General features: G+C 52.7%; 1 protein-coding gene across 1 annotated transcript; it reads right to left on the bottom strand.

Moving 5' to 3' along the window:
* Positions 1–251: 251 nt before the first annotated feature.
* On the bottom strand, positions 252–10,271 carry E2F1 (E2F transcription factor 1). The gene is made up of 7 exons (XM_047068587.1): positions 9,996–10,271; positions 4,581–4,671; positions 3,987–4,206; positions 3,010–3,162; positions 2,011–2,125; positions 1,694–1,916; positions 252–1,563 (listed from the first exon to the last, which is right to left on the bottom strand). The coding sequence occupies exons 1-7, from the start codon at positions 10,254–10,256 to the stop codon at positions 1,316–1,318; spliced, it is 1,311 nt and encodes a 436-aa protein (XP_046924543.1). The 5' UTR covers positions 10,257–10,271; the 3' UTR covers positions 252–1,315.
* Between the last annotated feature and the right edge of the window lie 7,140 nt (positions 10,272–17,411).

Raw genomic sequence — 17,411 nt, 5'->3', positions numbered from 1 at the left:
CAGCAATCAGAGTGGCCTCTCTGGGACTGGGAAAGGGAGGGGAGTTCACTTACCACTTCACTGGATCAGTTTTTAAGTTAGGATAAAAATGGTAATGAAGTCTACCTTTCTTGTGGCTGGGAGGCTCAAATGAAATGAAACCAAGCAGGGGCAGGGAGTGGGGAAGTAGACAAGGGGTGTTTTCCCAGCAACCTTTACCTCTCCCTCTCTCAGATTTGCTCCCAGAACACAGTCCCAAAACCCAGCCCAAACACCATCAAAATATTTATTAAAACCAAAGCAAGAGGGAACAGAGCAGTTAGGAAGGCAAATCAAAGTGCAGATTGGAGGGTGGGGCAGAGCAAGAAGTGGGGTAGAGGGGGCACTTCAAATGCCACAGGAGGGGCCCCTGTGGTCTGGGCTAGGAGCAGCCCTTCACCCACCCCTCCTGCCCACCCTGTCAGTGAAGGTCCCCCACTCACCTCTCCCATCTCACATCCATCCTGGGGGGCAGATGGGGTCCTGCAGTGACCCCCTGGGAAGGGACCACCCCCTCAATCCACCCATGGCTGTCAGTCAGTCAGTCTGTCTCCCTCCCTCAATATCCCAATAAATAAACCGCTCAGGCCTCAGCTCCTTCGGAGTGGGGCAAATTACAGCTTAGGGACCCCTGCCCTCGCTCAGGCGTATAGGGAGTTGGGGCATCAGTCCCACATCCTTCCTACCCTTAGCTGGTGCCCCAGGCTTGCCAAAGAGGCCTTGATAAATAAATAACGCTCCATTAAAGCTTCGATCAGAAAAACCTTTTAAGACGACAGAAGTGCTCTCGCTGTCCTGCAAACAAGCAGGCCAAGGCCTCTCCACCTGGCCTGGTCAGCACGCAGGATTCTGGGGGCAGGTGGCCACCCTGGGCCTCGTGGGGCCCCTGGAGCAAGGAGACCAAAAGTGCAGTTAGAGCCCCCACCACGCGCACACATGGACTCATGCACACACACGTGGACACACTGGGGCGTGTTTTCAGTGCACGCACAGATGTGTTCACCTTCATTCCCCGGTACATGCACACACACATGCTCACACACCACTCACCCCGTGTACACACATGTTGGGTGCTGGGTGCATGCACATACACACCACAAACAGAATCCTTCCCTTCCTGGCTTGCTCAGCCTCCTGGCCATAGCCAGACTCCAGAGCTAGAAGCTTCCGGAGATAGGGGAGATAGGGTATAAATTAAACATTTCCAATCGGGCTGGGGGGACGGCCAGGGGCAGGGGGCTCCAGGGCTGCAGAGACAGGGTGGGATCTCAGGAGGCCCTGGTCCCCCGAAGCCCCGTCAGAAATCCAAGGGGGTAAGGTCCCCAAAGTCACAGTCGAAGAGGTCTTTGATGCCCTCACCCTCCTCAAGGCCAAAGTGGTAGTCGAGGGCCTCGTGGGGAGGGGACAGGCTGATGAACTCCTCAGGGAGGAGGCCGGAGAAGTCCTCCCGCACATGCTCCAGGAGCGAGTCGGCCGCCACCAGCGGGGACAGGCGGTCCTCGTCCACAGGGGCCCGCAGGCCACCCATCCGGGAAAGCAGAGGTTCTGGGGAGATGGGGGAGCATCACAGGCCGGGGACGGCCCGCGGGGAGGGCAGAGGGGGCTGTCACACCTGCCCACCCAGCTGGGAGAGGAGCCCAGACCCACCCCACCCAGCCACCCACCCTTCACCCACCTTGCTCCAGGCTGAGCAGGGACTGGCTGGGATCCGCAGCAGGGGATGAGGAGGGAGATGACGGTGGTGGCACTGTGGTGGCAGGGTCAACTGCCCTGTCCTCCTCCCCAGAAGCTGTCCCCTGGGATGAGGTCTTCCCAGGGCTGATCCCGCCTGCACTCTCCTCAGGGCACAGGAAAACGTCAATGGGGCCTTGTTTGCTCTTAAGGGAGATCTGAAAGGTCTGGGTGGAGGCAGCAGGCAGGGTATATTGAGGCTCAGCTGACCACCAGCCCACCCCAGCCTGTCCTGGTCAGGTCTGGAGTCCCGAGTCTCACCTCTGAGGAGTCTATGGCTTGGAGCTGGGTCTCTGGAGGAGCCTTAATCACCATAACCATCTGCTCTGCAGGGTCTGCGATGCTACGAAGGTCCTGGCAGGTCACGTAGGCCAGGGTTGGTGGAGTCAAGGACCACATGATCTATGACCTCTGGGGCCACCCACCCAGAGGATTCATAAGAGCCCACACCTACCTAGTCTCTCTTGTCCTCTCCATCCCCCACCCCAGGGCCTGGCACATAGTTGGTGCTTGGGCCTATCTCACACCTTGAGCCCCAATTTCCACATCTGTACAGTGAGACCATTCTACCCATCTAATCCCAAAGTAATGATGGTTGCCTGCAATAATTTCATGTAAGTTATGTAAGAACTCCAGGCCTGGTGCTGAGAATTTATTCTGACCCATGATCTTGGTGTCAATTGGTGGCTGTCTCCAAAACTTTTAAACATAATTTGGGTATTTACTAACAAAACAAAACAAAACAAAACAAAACAAAACAAACCCCTTATTTGAAAATAAAGTTTCTAGGGGCGCCTGGCTGGCTCAGTCAGTGGAGTGTGCAACTCTTAGTCTCGGGGTTGTGAGTTCAAGCCCCATGTTGGATGCAGAGACTACTTAAAAATAAATCTTAAAAATAAGTTACTATTTTTCTAGATGAAAGACAAACAAGAACTTAGATCTCTAGCTATGAAGCTATGGCCATGTACTGAATCACTACCAAATAAATGTTTACTATTGCTTGTACTAAGTTTTCTTGTTTTAATCTGTGCAATTTCAGAATTGATTACTTTCCCCTTTTACAGATGAAGCTGAGGCTCAGAGAGGTTAAGTAACTTGTCCAGCATAACAACAAGTAAATGCTGAGCCCAGAACCTGCATCCAAAGCCAGAGCCCTCTCCTGAATCCAGGGCCCAGGGTAACCTCACAGTCCCACTTGGATGGGACGCCCACCCGCCAGTCCTGTCCTCCATGGGGGCCATCCCAAAGATCCAAGGATATCGCTGGCTGTCAGAGTCCTCAGAAAGCAGCCGCAGCTGGGCGGTACAGATATGGATGAGGTGGTCCAGCTGCCGCTCACTCTCCTGCAGTTGCCGGAGGTCCTGGGTCAGTCCTTCAAGCCGCCCACCGATCCCCACTGCTGCATGGCTGCCTCTGCAGGAGGCAAAGAGAGGGCTTGTAGCTCCTGGCCCAGGAGCCCGGACCCTCAGCACCCAGTCTGTTGCTGCCTGTTCTGTGAGATCTAAGTGAGCCCTTGTCCCTCTCTGGGTCTGGCTTCTCACTGGGAAGCAGCAGAGAGCTGAACTGGGCTCCAAGTCAGACTGGCAGGGGTCTAAAGTTGGGCCTGAATGTCTGTAAACACCAACATATCCCTCACAGGGAGCAGGATAAGTAAATGATGGTGCAGGCATGCTGTGGAATACTATAAAGTTGTATAAAAGGATGAGAATGCATCGGATGTACAGACGTGGGAGCACTTCCAAGACATGTGGTCAAGTAAAAAGAAAAAAAATGATGCAGAATGGAATCATCTGCTAAAAACTGAAAAGGCAGATGTGTCAATGAGAGAGGAGTAGGATGGCGGGGGGGCGGGGGAAGGAGAGGAGAAAAATAAAACAAGAATTAACAAGAACAAAGCAGATGTGTTAGACAATCCCATTGATGGCAACAGAGGGCAGAAGAGTGATCACCTAATGGTGTGAGGGGTGGGCAACAATTGGGAAGCAGCACAGGGAACTTTCTGTGGTGCTGGGTGTGTTCTTTATCCTGATCTGGATGGTGGCTCCCCAGGCGAAGAAATATATGAAGGTGCATTAAGCTGCATATGTGAGATCTGTGTACCTTCCTCTACTCCCTAAGCCCCAGTTTCCCCAGCTATATGACAAGGCAGCCACGGTGGGTATTGCTCTCAGCTCCTCCAGGCTGGTCCAGCCCTGTGCCTCAGTCTCTGCCTGCCCTCCTGTTTGGCTGGTACCTACAGCCACTGGATGTGATTCTTGGACTTCTTGGCAATGAGCTGGATGCCCTCGAGGACATTGGTGATGTCATAGATGCGCCGTTTCTGCACCTTCAGCACCTCAGCCGCCCAGTTCAGATCAACAACACCATCAGCTGAGCGGCTCAGCAGCTCCAGGAAGCGTTTGGTGGTCAGATTCAGCGATGTCTCATAGCGTGACTTCTCCCCTGGGGATTTCACACCTGGGGGTCCAGGCGAGGTGGCTCCCTCAGCACCCCCCCACCCCAGGCAGGCCAGCCTTCCTGGCAATGCAGGGCAGAGGGATAGGGGTGGGAGGGATAGATGGCTCCTTCCCCTTGGCAAAGCTGACGGGGAGGCCCTGGGGCTGCCGCCTGCCAACCACATGGCATTCCTTTTCTGGCTGGGGAACTCCCCACCCCCCAGGGTTTGGAAAGCCATGCCGGGCGGCCACTCCAGCTGCCCCTCGGGGCCTCCAGAGGCCTGGCTCAGGTCCAGGCCTGACAGCCAGAGCTCACTTTGCAAGCATATTTGTCTGTCCACACCCCCAACTTGGGCCGGGTCAGGGGGCCTGCCCCAGCCCAAGTTCTGTGGGTACCTTTTCCTGGGTGGCGGCCTCTGCCCCGGGCTGGCCCGCTGCTCTCGCCCAGGTACTGATGGTCAGTTTCCAGGTCCAACCTCCGTTTTACCTGTGGTAGAAACAATGGGATGATGCCCAATAACCAGAAGTGAGGCCAGAATAGACCTAATTTAGGGCTTGGTGCTCCTGGGCCACCCCTGCCCCACTTTCTCTACCAGGACATCTAAGTGTGTGAGGGATCCCAGGGACACAATCCTACCACACAGGACAGATCACTCAAGTGGAGGGCAGAAGACCCGAGTTCAAGTTCTAGCTCCACCACTACCTCCCTGGGGGCCTGTGGTGGTTTAAAAATATGTCTGCAAATTTCTTTTTTTTTTTTTTTATTTATTTTGAGAGAGCACGTGCACACACGAGGGAGCACGCATGCACACACACATGCACAAGTAGGGGAGGGGCAGAGACGGAGAATTCCAAACAGGCTCCACGCTGTCAGAGCGGAGCCCGAAGTGGGGCTCAATCCCACGCACAGTGAGATCATGACCTGAGCAAAAGTCAAGTTGCTTAACTGACTGAGCCACCCGGGCGCCCCTGTCTGCATATTTCTTGGTACTCTTCCTTTCGAAAGACAGGGCCTAATTCTCCTCCCCTTAAATATAGTTCTGATCTGGTATCTTGCTTCTAATGAGCAGCGTGATGGAAGTGGTGACCAGTCACTTCTCAGACGGGGTCCGAGATGCACTGGAGCTTCCTCTTTGTTCTCTGAATTGGACCATTCACTCTGGGGACCGCTGCTGCCATGTCACACAGACCCAGGGGGACAAGGAACTGAGGCTTCCTGCAGTAGCACCACCGGTGAGCCTGGGAACAGGTCCTCCAACCCTCGTCATGCCTTCTGATGATTGCAACCTGGCCGGACATTTGGGCTGCAACCTCAAAAGAGATCCTGAGGCAGAGGCACTGAGCTAAGTCTCCTCTGAATTCCTACCCCACCAGAACTGTGTGATAATAAATGCTTGTTTGTTTGTTTTTTTTTAATTAAGCTTTTAATTTCAATTCTAGTATAGCTCACATACGGTATTGTATTAGTTGTTTGTTGTTTTATGCCATTAGGATATAGGTCCCTTGGGCGAGTTGCCTCTTCTCTCTGGTTTTTGTTCGAACATGGCGGCAGCTGGTGCTCACACATGCTCTGCATGTTCAGTCCGTCTTGTGGGACTAGCAGCACAATAATGGCCCCATTTTACAGATAACGTAACTGAAGCTCAGAGAGGCCCAATGTCATACCGCCCAGAAGTGGCTGAGCCAGGATCTCCACCCAGAACACCCCACGGGTTAGTCACCCACACTGGAGGATGGAGTCTCACAGGCCTCTCAAGTGCAGCCTGACCCAAACCAGCCATACCCCTCCTTCACACATAACCCCAGCTAGAACCTTCGGCAGCCATGCCCTCATCACATGCAGTTGCCAGGAAAGCCCATCACCACAGCCACTATCTCCTCCCATGTGGACCACTCAGCCATCTCCCCACCTCCATCTGTCCCTCTCTACCCTAGTGTCCACCTCTGCCACTTCTCCACCTGCACTTCTGCTGAGACAGGTCTCTAAGCCTTAGCCCATACTGGTTCCTTCCCGGGAGTGCCCTCACCTCCCTCCCTCCTACTCTTCACACCAATTCCTTCCACCTCCGGGGGCAGGCACCTTCCCCATCACTTTCTGATCCTGCAATAGACCGGGTCCCTTCGCCCACTGAAGTGCCTCATACCTGATCTTTCCCCACATTATCTCTCAACACAAATTTCTGCAGATGTGTTTGTCTCACCTGGAGGGCAGGGCCCCCTCGGAGGCAGGCACTGGGCCTAAATAATCACTGGATGCAGTGCCTGGCATCAACTACTGTTTATTATATGAACCTCCACACAGACCCTCCCTCTGACTGCACATTCACAGGTTCCCTCAGGTGTCCCAGGGACAGAAGCACTCACACATGCTGAGTGCCTCTTGTGTATTGGGTACTGCTAAATCATTGCTTTGTCTGCATTCGGTCATCAAAGCTTCTGCCTGGACCTTGCAAGCAGAGGCCATGATGACTTCCACTGCCCGAGGAAACTGTACCTCGGAAAGGTTGCACAGACAGTGAGAGGCAGGGCCAGGATGAGTCCTAACAGGCTGGCACTGAGCCCACGTTCCTATCTACCATGAGTCCTGCCTCCCTAGAGCCTAGTCCAGAACCTAGCCCCGAAAAGCCAACCAGAATGTACCTCCTCTCCAGCCTTGCCCCTGGCGCCTGAACCTAGCATGCTCCTGCCAACGGCACCCCTCCCCTCCTCTTCTCCCTGTTCTGCAGGCCCCTGCCCCCCCTGAAGACAGGTCAATGCCACACCCTAAACCAAGGCCTCAAGCAAATGTCAATTTCTACCACTGCTCTCTAGAGATCTTAGCACAGGGGCCTGGGAAGGCAGAGGTGAAGAAACACAGAACACTGGCAAAAAAAAAAAAAGAAAATCTGTACAGCTCAAATACCCATCAGTGGAAGGGGAGGCACAAAAAGTGTGGCTCATTCAGCCCCTAGAATACCACACAGCTGTCCAGGACTGAGGCAGGGTGACACAGAATCCTCTCGAAGACATAATGACAAGAAAAACGTTAGAGGGCAATGCATTTGTATGATCCCTTTTTGGACTAAAAAGCTCACGAAACATTTTTCTCCAGTTTCTAAATATCTAAAATATTTTTTAGAATCCATTCTAGGAGCCAGCTCTGTATGGTGTGTGGGTGGGGGACGATCATGGGGGACTGTTACCATATCTGTAAGGTGTGGATGATCCACTGTTTGAACACAGAAATAAAGGAAAAACTACAATTTTTGAAATTTAAGAAAAAGCTGTCACAACCACCTTAAAAAAAAAAAGAGGCTTAGGAAAAGAAAACAGAAGGAAAAATGGATGGGGCTGGCATTCTGCCCCCTTCAACTTTTTAGTCTAACTCTTTTTCTGTAGTAAATGTGTATTTTCTTTAAATGTTTATTTTGAGAAAGTGAGCACGCACACGCGTGGAGGAACGCATGGGGGAGGATCAGAGGGAGCAAATCCCAAGCAGGCTCCAAGCTCAGTGCAGAGCCTGACGTGGGGCTCAATCTCACCCCAGAGATCAGGACCTAAATAGAAATTAATTTCGAATTGGAGGCTCAACCAACTGAGCCTCCCAGGCACCCCAGTAAATGTGCATTATATTTAATTTGTTTTTTAATAGCCATGACAGGATAGAGGTGGACAGGAAGGGCCTGGAGGAATGGCTGAATTGCATAGAGACTTGTACACTAGAGATGCTCAATGAATGCTCACTGATGCAGAAGCCGAACCTGTAGCTTGTTTCAAAGACTGTCCCAAACAAATGCCAGTGCAGAGGGTCAGTGGAGGCCACAGCTCATATGGCCAGTGGCTACCCAGAGGTACAGGAGTTGGGAGGTATTGGAGGGCAAAAGCTGGGCCCATGTTTCTGGGCTTTAGCTCCAGGATGGTGCCAGCCCTCGCCCCTACCATCCACTGACAGGAAGTGGCTACTATCACTTAAGTCCTGTTGAGGGCAGAGGTTTTTAGTTGCTTGTGTCTAGTACGTCTTGGGTGTTCACTAACTCAACAACAGCTGAATGAATGGAATGCTCAGGCTCACAGAGGCTGCCTCTGACACCACTGGGGGTGGGGTGGAGGACATTTCCTCAGCCCAGTCTCTGGCAGTCCCTCTGAGCGTGGAGTGGAGCTCAGCTTCTACAGCCCCAGGCCTGCTAAGTACTTATCAGTCAGCTAAATGCAGTTTTCATGTCCAGGACCCAAGCTGGCACCGGCAGAGACAGGCCACTGGGATATAGGTGACCCACCCCTGGTAGAATCCTCCTCCTTTCTTTCACCCATTAGAAGGGTCTGTGAACTTCCTTCGCCCTCTGTTAGCATCTCCAGGAGGCAAGGCATCTCGGTGGTTAATTGGTTAACCGCTCAGGAAGTTTGGACTGGCCCCACCATTTCACTAAGCTGAATGACCTACCATCTCTGGGTCTCAGCTTCTCTATCTGTAAAAGGGGATGGTTGTTGAGAATTAATTGGGTGAAGTGCTTGGCACAGAGCCTGACACACAAAACAGTCTCAAAACAATGGTGGCTCCTATTGTTATTATTATTAGCATCTTGGTGATTCCGGAAGGAAGGCAGAACTGGGCGTGAGGCCAAGGGAGTTAGGGGAGACTTGCTGGGATGCCTCAGGGACCAGCTGCCACCCAGACCCCCATAAGCAGTTGGACAGCTTCCACCTCCTTGCCCTGGGCTCTGCCTCACCCCTCCCACTTGTTCCAAGCCCCCTGCTGAGACCCCATCCTGCCAGGCTGGCCTGGCCCCTGCTTGCCTCCCAAGCCCCACCTTCACCCACAGGCTCTGCCAGTCAAACTGGTCTCCACACCCTGTCCTGAAGCCCACGGGTCCAAGCTCTGGGCCTCTACTCCCTTCTTCCAATTCAGCCACCTCTTCTGCGCCCCCCCAGTCTTGAGCCTCTTGCTGCTCCAGCAGCACTTTATCAAAGCATCTCCCTGGGATGTTTCCTCTCTCCTGGCATTGGGGGCTTCCACTCCAGCTCCCTGAGGCCCAGCCCACCCAGTACTTCCCTGGGGGCCTAGGGGTCTGCCTGTCTCATTAATGAGGTTCCATGGCAACCAGGGCCTGTGAGGGTGGAGGGTGGCAGATGGAAGGACAGGCAGAGGGAGGGGATCAGCAGCTGGCCCAACCACCCCGCCCCTGCAGAGAAGGCCTCCCAGCCAGGAGGCCTGTCCCCAGAGGCCCAGGCCTGCACCTGGCAGTGGAGCATCTAGGCAGGAAGGAGGGTCTCCTCAATGACTCTTCAAAAGTTTGGCTCCAGGACACCCCCCCCTTCACCTCCCCAAGGCGCCGTGGCCACTACCCCGCCACGAGTTCTGGTCTGAAGCCAGCAGGCCTCAGTTCAAATCCCTGACCCGCCACTTGCAGCCGTAGGACCGGGGGCAAGTCACTTCCCCTCTCTGGGCCTCAATTCAAGATGGGCACAGTGACAACACTGAGCTCACAGCATGGTTGTGAGTTTTAGCTGGCTCCAAGTCTGCCAGAGACCTGGCATACAGGCAGCGCCAGCTGAATACACGTGGGCCATTATTATCACTGAGTCTGACCCTCGAGCGGCTCTGGGAAGCCGAGGCCCAGAGCACAGAAGCAAACGGGGACTGGCCCGAGGTCACCCCGCACCCCGGGGCGGGGCCCGGAGGCCCAACCCAGGCTCGGCCCCGCCCAGCCCGGGAGCCTCGGCCCACCCCCCTCCCCCGCCCCCGTTGCCTCCTGGCCAAAAACCGCGCCCCGCCCGGGTCAGCACGGGGGTCCAGACGCGCACTCGGCCCAATGTCCCTTGTGTTGTCCGTACCGGCGGGCGGCCGAGTGCAGGGCGCGGCGCGCTGGGTGTGGGCCGGGGCGCCTGCGGCGTGGCGAAGAGCAGCAGGTCGGGGTCGCGGGGGCCGGCAGCGGGCGCGGCGGGACCGGCGGGGGCCGGCGGGGCGCTGGCGTCCTGCGCCGTGGAGATGATGACGATCTGCGAGGAGTCGAGCAGCCGCAGCGCGCCGGCCCCGAGCAGGGCCTCCAGCGCCGGCGCGCATGGGCCGCCTGCGGGGGCCCCGGCCACGGCCATGGCGCTCACGGCCCGCGCGGCCCGGGTGGCAGGCGGCGGCGGCGGCGCGGGCCCATGGCTGCAGGCCGCGGCGAGGGCTCGATCCCGCTCCGCCCCCGGCCGCCGCTGCCTGCAAAGTCCCGGCCACTTTTACGCGCCAAATCCTTTTTGCCGCGAAAGAGCCACGAGCCGCGGAGCGCTCCCATCATTGGCTGTCTGGACTGTGACGTGGGCGACGGCGACAGCACCCGTTGGCTGCAGCGCACCGGACCGGCGGCGGTGGGCGGGACGGGGCGTCGGCGCGAGGAGGCGCGGCCAATCGCGGAACCGGGCGCGCGCAGGCTTTGTCGGGGCGGTGCCAGGAGGTTTCGCACTCCCCGCCCCCAGCGGGGACTGTCCCTACCCCAGGCGTGGTGGCCAGGTTCCCGCCCCGACTCATCGCATCCTGCTGATCCCTGTGTGTGGAGACCTTTAGGACAGAGGGTCCGTTCTGCACTTCTCACCATACGCAGACCTTACGTGACCCCCAGATTCCTCCACCTGTAGCCCCAACAAGCTCGGTCTAGATAACTAGGTGCTGCTGTTCCGCGTTTCTAGCTTCTCAAGCCCATCTCCAAAGTCCCAGCTGCTGCTCCCATCCTCAACTTGCCCCACCTATATATTTACTTTCAAATCCTGCACCTGCCTTGTCCTTGTCAGCTTGAGCAGAAGGAGGCTGCTAGAAAATGGGGAGGGACATCTGGCTCAACACAGCTTGGGGCTTTCCTATAAGCCCCCTTTTAGCTGGAATCTTCAATAGCCAATGCACAGCTTCTCCTTGAACTCATTCATTCACTCCTGTATTCAACAAACGTTTTGAGAGTCTGCTTTGTGCCTCATTCCTAGTTCAGACTTTGAACAGCTCAGTCTAGTGAAAAGAGGAGGAGAGGAACAGAGCTAACAAATGTTTACAACATGATGAGGAATTTCCACCATTAACTCCATGTTAGATCTCACAAAGGGAGGAAGTGAGGGTGCTGAGCATGAAAATGCATTTAATCCTGAGGCCCTGTGACCTCTCCATCAGCCATTTCTCTTTGCTCAGGTCAGCTGATTTAACCAATATTGTCCTCTTCTCTGTGCCAGGCCTTGTGCCAGCTCTGAGGGCAGAGATCTGAGACTTGATCGTTTCTATGAACTTGCCTGCCACCTGGTGGGGATGACCCACAGGGAAAAAAAAAAAAAAAACAAGTAATACACAAACAAGGTTCAAATCCTGAGGCCCAGAATAAACATGACTTCCTCCAGAGAGCCCTCCAGAGTCTTAGTTATTCACTGCTGCCATTGCCCAATGCTGCCTCTGTTCCAGCACTGACCACACACTCAATTTCTCCATCTGCCTCTCCTACCAAGACAGGGAGCTCCATTAGGGCCTCCTCCCAACACTGGTCGGCCCAGAGCAGATGCTGAGAAAGGTTAGGAAAGAAACAGCCTGATGCCTGAAGCTACCCAGCATACAACAAGGAGGCCCTGACTCTCCAGGAGTAGTCCTTAGGCACCAGGCTTCAGAATTACCTGGGCACTTGTTACCTTTGGGCCCACCCCAGCCTTTCCAATTTAGAGTCTCTTAAGTGCCCAGGAATCTACATTTTCACAAGGACTACCCTACCCACCCCATCCCTCGATTCCAGGTGATTTTTATGCAGGTTCACATTTGAGAACAAATAGTATACCTGTATAACCAAAATGTGTGGTGCAGCCTCAAGTTATAGCCCCTTGAGGACAATTCTCAGCTCCAGTTTCCTCATCTGTAAAATGGGCACTTTACCTTGGCCTCTCCCAGGCTTGCCATGAGGATAAGAAGCATAAGGGAGCTGAACGTGTTTTATAAACTATAAGGTGGTTTAGGTAAGCAGCAGGAGTTTCCTAAGCAGTTTTTGAAATTGCTCATTGTAAATCTTAGATTGTGTCAGCATTGGAAAGGACCATAGAGACTGCACAAGCCTCTTGCTGTAGAGATGGGAAAACTGAGGCCCATTTGGGAGTAGAGACCTGTGATGCCAGCCAGTGATAGAATCTGGCCTATGCTGGATTGCCAGCCATGGGATCATCCTGTTCCTTCTCCCCAGATAAGCCACCATTATTAGAATGGTAGGTCTCATTTGAAATAACCAAGCCAGACTCTGACAGAGGGTAAGAGAAATCAGCAACAGTCCCATTCCAGATGGGAGTTTCTTTTCTCCATATCTTCCCAAAGGGTCTCAATAACAGCAACATTCTCTTTGTAAAGTCCTCTCATACCCAATAGTCACTCAACAAACAGTTACTGAGCACTTGTCATACACCAAGCACTGTACTGGTTGCTGGAGAAGGAAGACAGATGTTGTTATTGCCCCATTTCATGATGGACAAGCTGAGGCCCAAAGGGCATGAGCTTACCTAGCAGATGAAAGGCTATTATTCATGCTTGGTGAGGTCAAAGCTAGAGGATTACCAAAGCCCTGCTCTCCCCAAAGTATTCAAGTACCCAACCTCCCAGGTAGAATCAGGTGCCCTTCTTCCCACAATCCCTCCTGTCCTGCTGCAGCAGAAAGGAGGGAAGACCAGAATTCCCAGTGTGAATTCAAGGAAGAGATAAGGTCCTTCTGTATCTATTAATACCCACTTGAAAGCGGCAAAGGCCTGAAAGATGGGCCCCTTGGCCTCAAGCCTGGGAGATACTGATAAGGCTGTTCTCAACATCAACAGTTCTCTTCTGGCTGGTAGGCTTCCAAAAAATCCACAATTACTGGGCAGCCACTTCCAGTGATGATATCCTTTCAACCAATAATCCCCCTAAGTGAAGCTTATTTATCCACATGGTGCAGGAAGAAGGAGGCTCAGGGAGGGCCACTCGCAGCTCAAGGTCAGGGAGCAGAAATGAGATGAGAACTTAGCCTGTTCCACGGCAAAACCCTAGGGCCTGCACTTTATACTTCAAGACCCCCTATAAATACCCCACGAGCCAGGCTCAGGTCTGTCAAGATTATAATGTGCGGTGTCCAAAAGGTATTATGATGGATAGTGGCCTAACTTAGTAGGCGCTCACCCCCATCATCACATCTCTACCAACATCTAACTCTAAAAGAGTCCAAAGGTGTGGAAGCTCCTGGGCCCATGATCCTCAGTGTGGAGACATCTTTCCTTTGAGTTTTTCCAAGAGGCAGGATTGTGCAGAAGTGATAGCATGAACTTCTAAATCAAGTGGATATAAATGGGAACATTGGTCTGTGTGACCCTGGACAAGTCAATTCACTTCCACAGATATTTATTGAGCAATTGTATCAGACATTCAATCTACAAGATATTTATTGAGCAGTTCTGTCAGACATTACGCTTAGGTGCTGGGGAGAAAGCTGGAAGCAAAACTGACCCATCTCTCATACCTGGAGCTCACAGTCCAGTGGGAGAGTCAGAATTATTTACGTGAACGTGTACAATATGCTCATTAAGAAGTTTGACAAACACCACAAATAATTCAAGGCTATTTATTCCACATACACCACCTCACCTAAACATACATTCTTAGGTTTAAAAAAAAAAAAGTCTCCAAACATGAACATCCCATCATTATAAGGAGTGCCTAATTGGGAGAAATGATTCTGTGGTGACTGAATTTTATTAAGGGGCACAGAGACATCCATTGTTGAGTTCTGGCAGAGGGAGGTGGGGAATTTTATGTCTGCAACATCACATTTGTCTCAAATGATCCCTCACTGCTACACTGAATTCTCTGACTGACGGTTTGCTGTCCCTGGAGATGTTCTGTCACCATGCCAGTTCTGGTTGTGTCTGAACACAGGCCTCTTACCCAGCTGAGAGGCCATCAAACACAGGAGCAAGCTGCAGGAGTCAGACCCCAACTACGTGGCTTAGCTAGATGACCTTGAGTAGATGATTTATGCTCTTAAAGAGCTCGCCCCATCTGTACAAAAAGGGGCAAAGGCTCCTTCATAGGATGGGTGTCCGGGTTAAATAAGCAAACAAGCAGATTTGCAAACTGGCTCACAGGTATGGTTTAATTTGCCCACAGGTTTGTTTTTTTTTTTTTTTTTCCTGAATTGTGAATTAGTTTAAAATTTTCTTAAACTGGAAAATGCTATATAAAAATTCAAATATCTGGCTTTCCTTTAAAACCGTAATATCTGGCAACACTAGCCATGCCATCACAGTGCTGAGCAATTGCTGTTGCCCCATTTCACCAGAGCCTTGACCCTCTAGGCCACCATAGTCCCTGTATGGCTTGCCTCACCTAGTGACCTTACTTGCCCTGCCATCTGAGTTTGCAATCCCTGATGCCCATGCCTGGCAGAGAGTAAGCACCCAATAAATGTTAACCAGCATTAGTGATATTCTTACTGTCGAGGAACTAACTAGCACCTGCACAGCCCCTCTGTTTTGCAGAGAAGACATGGGTGTGGAAGAGCAGAAAAAGTGGGCATTCATGGTGAAACAGGAGACACGGGGCTTGCCCAGCCAACAGTTGCCCAGCTGGATGGCCTTGGCCAAGTTCTTGGGCCATCCATCGGTCCATAGTTCAGTAGGGTGTTGTTCAAGGTACAACAGTGCAAGTGGACAGGTCCCAGGTTGATAAGCCATCCTCCCTTCCCCCAAACCCTACTACCCACTGAACTCAGGCTCTGGGGACCTCTCTTCCCTTCAAAGCTCACCCAGTGTCACTTCCATTCTCTACATCATCTCCAACCTCTGAGAAGGGATGATGCTTTTCCAAGGAGAGGGGGGAAACCAGACACAGTAGCTGTGCTTGCCTGGACCAGAGCTGCAGTGTCAGTAAGGGACCCTTAGAGGGGAGGGGCTCTGTTTTTTTCATGTGTAAAATGAGGATGACAAAAATAGTGTTTACCTGATAGGGCTGTTGGGGCATTAAAGTGCTTAGGACAGTACCTGGCACAGAGAGAGGGCCCAGTAAATGTCAGCTGTTATTAGGAATGAAAGATGAATCACTGAGACAGCTTGCCTACATCTCCTCTCAAGGAGGCAAGGAAAATCGTTCTAGGGAGGCTGCAGACTAGGAGAGTTTTCATCAGGCAATCCCTGCACTGCCCTCCAAACTCTGGTTGGCACAGATAGGCACAAAGACAAGGAGAAAAATATGTTCAGAGGACAATGAGGTGTGTAGATGAGGCGATCTCATAATTCCATGGATTCTAAGACTCCCCCCCCCCATATTTTAATACCTCTGAAACTGAGGTGCATCATACGATCAATGGCCTGTCCTAAATTTTTCGTTGGTAGCTCCTTTCTTTCTCAGGGGCTCAAAATAATGTTGTAGCTCATTTTTGATGGTGTCTTAGAAGTAGTGAGATCTAGTGTACAAAACGCGCTGGGCACCGTGCCTGCCATGTCACAAGCCCTCAGATTATTCTCATGATCTTCAGCATCACCAGCACATTCGAGGTTGGCCATGGTGGAGCAAGCGGCTTTTCTTTCTTTCTCTCGTTTTCTTGCTGACACCTGCTGACCTGCATTTGGTCGGGGCGGGGGGGGGGGGGGGTTGACAGGCACATGGCAAGTGCGGTTAGGGAGGGGAGTACGGAGGGCTCAGGATAGGAAGAGAAAAGCTTTTTCTAATATATTAAGATATTCAGAAAGGAGGAGCCAGGGATTTTTGTTGTTGTTGTTGTTAAAAAAAAAAAAAAAAAAAAAATCCCTGCTGGAAGCCAGAGTTATATATATGCCAAACAGGCCAGGAAACCCAGCAGGCCTCCTAGAGCTGGCAATGAACCGAATCAGGGGCATTGTGTCCAGGCCACTGGCTGGCTGAGGGGGCATTGTTAGGGCCTGGCCCTGTCTGGGAAGAGGGGGCTGAAAGGGGCAGGGGGAGTGTGTTCCCATGACTCCCTGGGGAGTAACAACAATTGGGGCCAGCTGGGAAGCCCGCATGCCAGGGGCCCCAGGGCTGTAGGGGGCTGAGGAGGCAAGGGTGGGGGGCAAGGTCAGGGCTTTCCTTTCTCAGGTGGGGGGGCAAGGCCTAAGGAGGAGGAACATGGGGGTCATTCACTATACCCCTCTTGCTCCCCCCGCCCCCAGCCCTGGGCCACAAAGTCTCTCTCCAAATTACATCCCACATCTGTCCACTCCTCTCCACCTCATAGCCCCACCCTGGTCCAGGCTGCCATGGTCTCTCACCCAGACCATGACGTAACTTCCTTACTGGATCCTTACTGCCAACCTGGCCCCCTACACTCTTCTCCACTTGTAGCTAGAAGAATCTTTCCAAAATGTAAATCGCATCGTATCACTCCCTTGCTTAAATTTGCCAGAGGCTGCCCGTAACACTTAGAAGAAAACCCAAACCACTTATTCTGCCCACAAAGCCTGCCTGATGGGCCCAGCCAGCTTCTCAGCCTCCATCTCCAACACTCACTCCAGCACTCCAGCGCACCCCCACCCTGCACTCTGTCCCAGCCACACGGGCCTCCTGCCAGGCCCTGGAATGCTTTCAGCTGGTTCCCTCCTCTGCACACTTTGCAGATCCTGTGCTGGGAACACCCTTCCTCTGTATCTCTGCTCTCTCCTCACCGTGGATCTGAGAGGCCTTCCCTGGAAAACAGACCCTCTTGTTCTCCCTTTCCACGTCATTCTATTACACTGCCCTGTGCTATTGACTTCAGAGCACCCACTGCTCTCCAAAATTATCTTATTTGTGTATTCATGTGCCAGACTTCCCTCCCTTGACTCTAAGCCCCCGGTGAGCAGGAGCTGGCTTCTTCCATTGCCGAGTCCTAGCGTCCAATGTCACCAGGTACTTGGTACTGGCAGAGACTCAGACAACATCAGCCAGTATTTTTATTATTCCCGTGTTCAGGGATAGGTTAAGGACAGCTGTCATGTGGTCAGGCTGAGGTCACTCTCAAACATAAGTTCTGAATCTGTGACCCATGAACCCAAGTTCCAGGAACTTGGACAGGAGAAAAAAAATATTACATCTATTAATTCACCAGCCTCTGACTGCAATGTAACATCTCCTTCAACTCCATGCAGGCAACAGACCAGAGGCAAATTAGCAGCACCAGGACTTTACCAGCAACAGAAACCACAACTACATCAGTGCCCTGTCACAGCTGCTGCCGGATCTGGAGGTACTGTTTATGCCTAATGCACCTGTGAAATCATGACACTTTTAGATCTGCTACT

This window comes from Lynx rufus, unplaced genomic scaffold, assembly GCF_022079265.1.
Source record: "Lynx rufus isolate CCGP_SWC_20201006 ecotype Redwood Valley unplaced genomic scaffold, mLynRuf1.p SCAF_8, whole genome shotgun sequence".
In the NCBI taxonomy this organism is placed as follows: domain Eukaryota; kingdom Metazoa; phylum Chordata; class Mammalia; order Carnivora; family Felidae; genus Lynx; species Lynx rufus.
Note: the sequence above shows the minus strand (reverse complement) of the source record. Positions and strands in the feature narration are given on the sequence as shown.

Coding starts and splice junctions, on each gene's coding strand:
- E2F1 (XM_047068587.1), bottom strand. CDS start 10,256: ATGGCCGTGGCCGGGGCCCCCGCAGGCGGCCCATGCGCGCCGGCGCTG. Junction 3,163..3,986: donor AAGAATCACATCCAGTGGCT/GTAGGTACCAGC, acceptor TGCCTCCTGCAG/AGGCAGCCATGCAGCAGTGG. Junction 2,126..3,009: donor GAGGACTCTGACAGCCAGCG/ATATCCTTGGAT, acceptor GACTCCACCAAC/CCTGGCCTACGTGACCTGCC.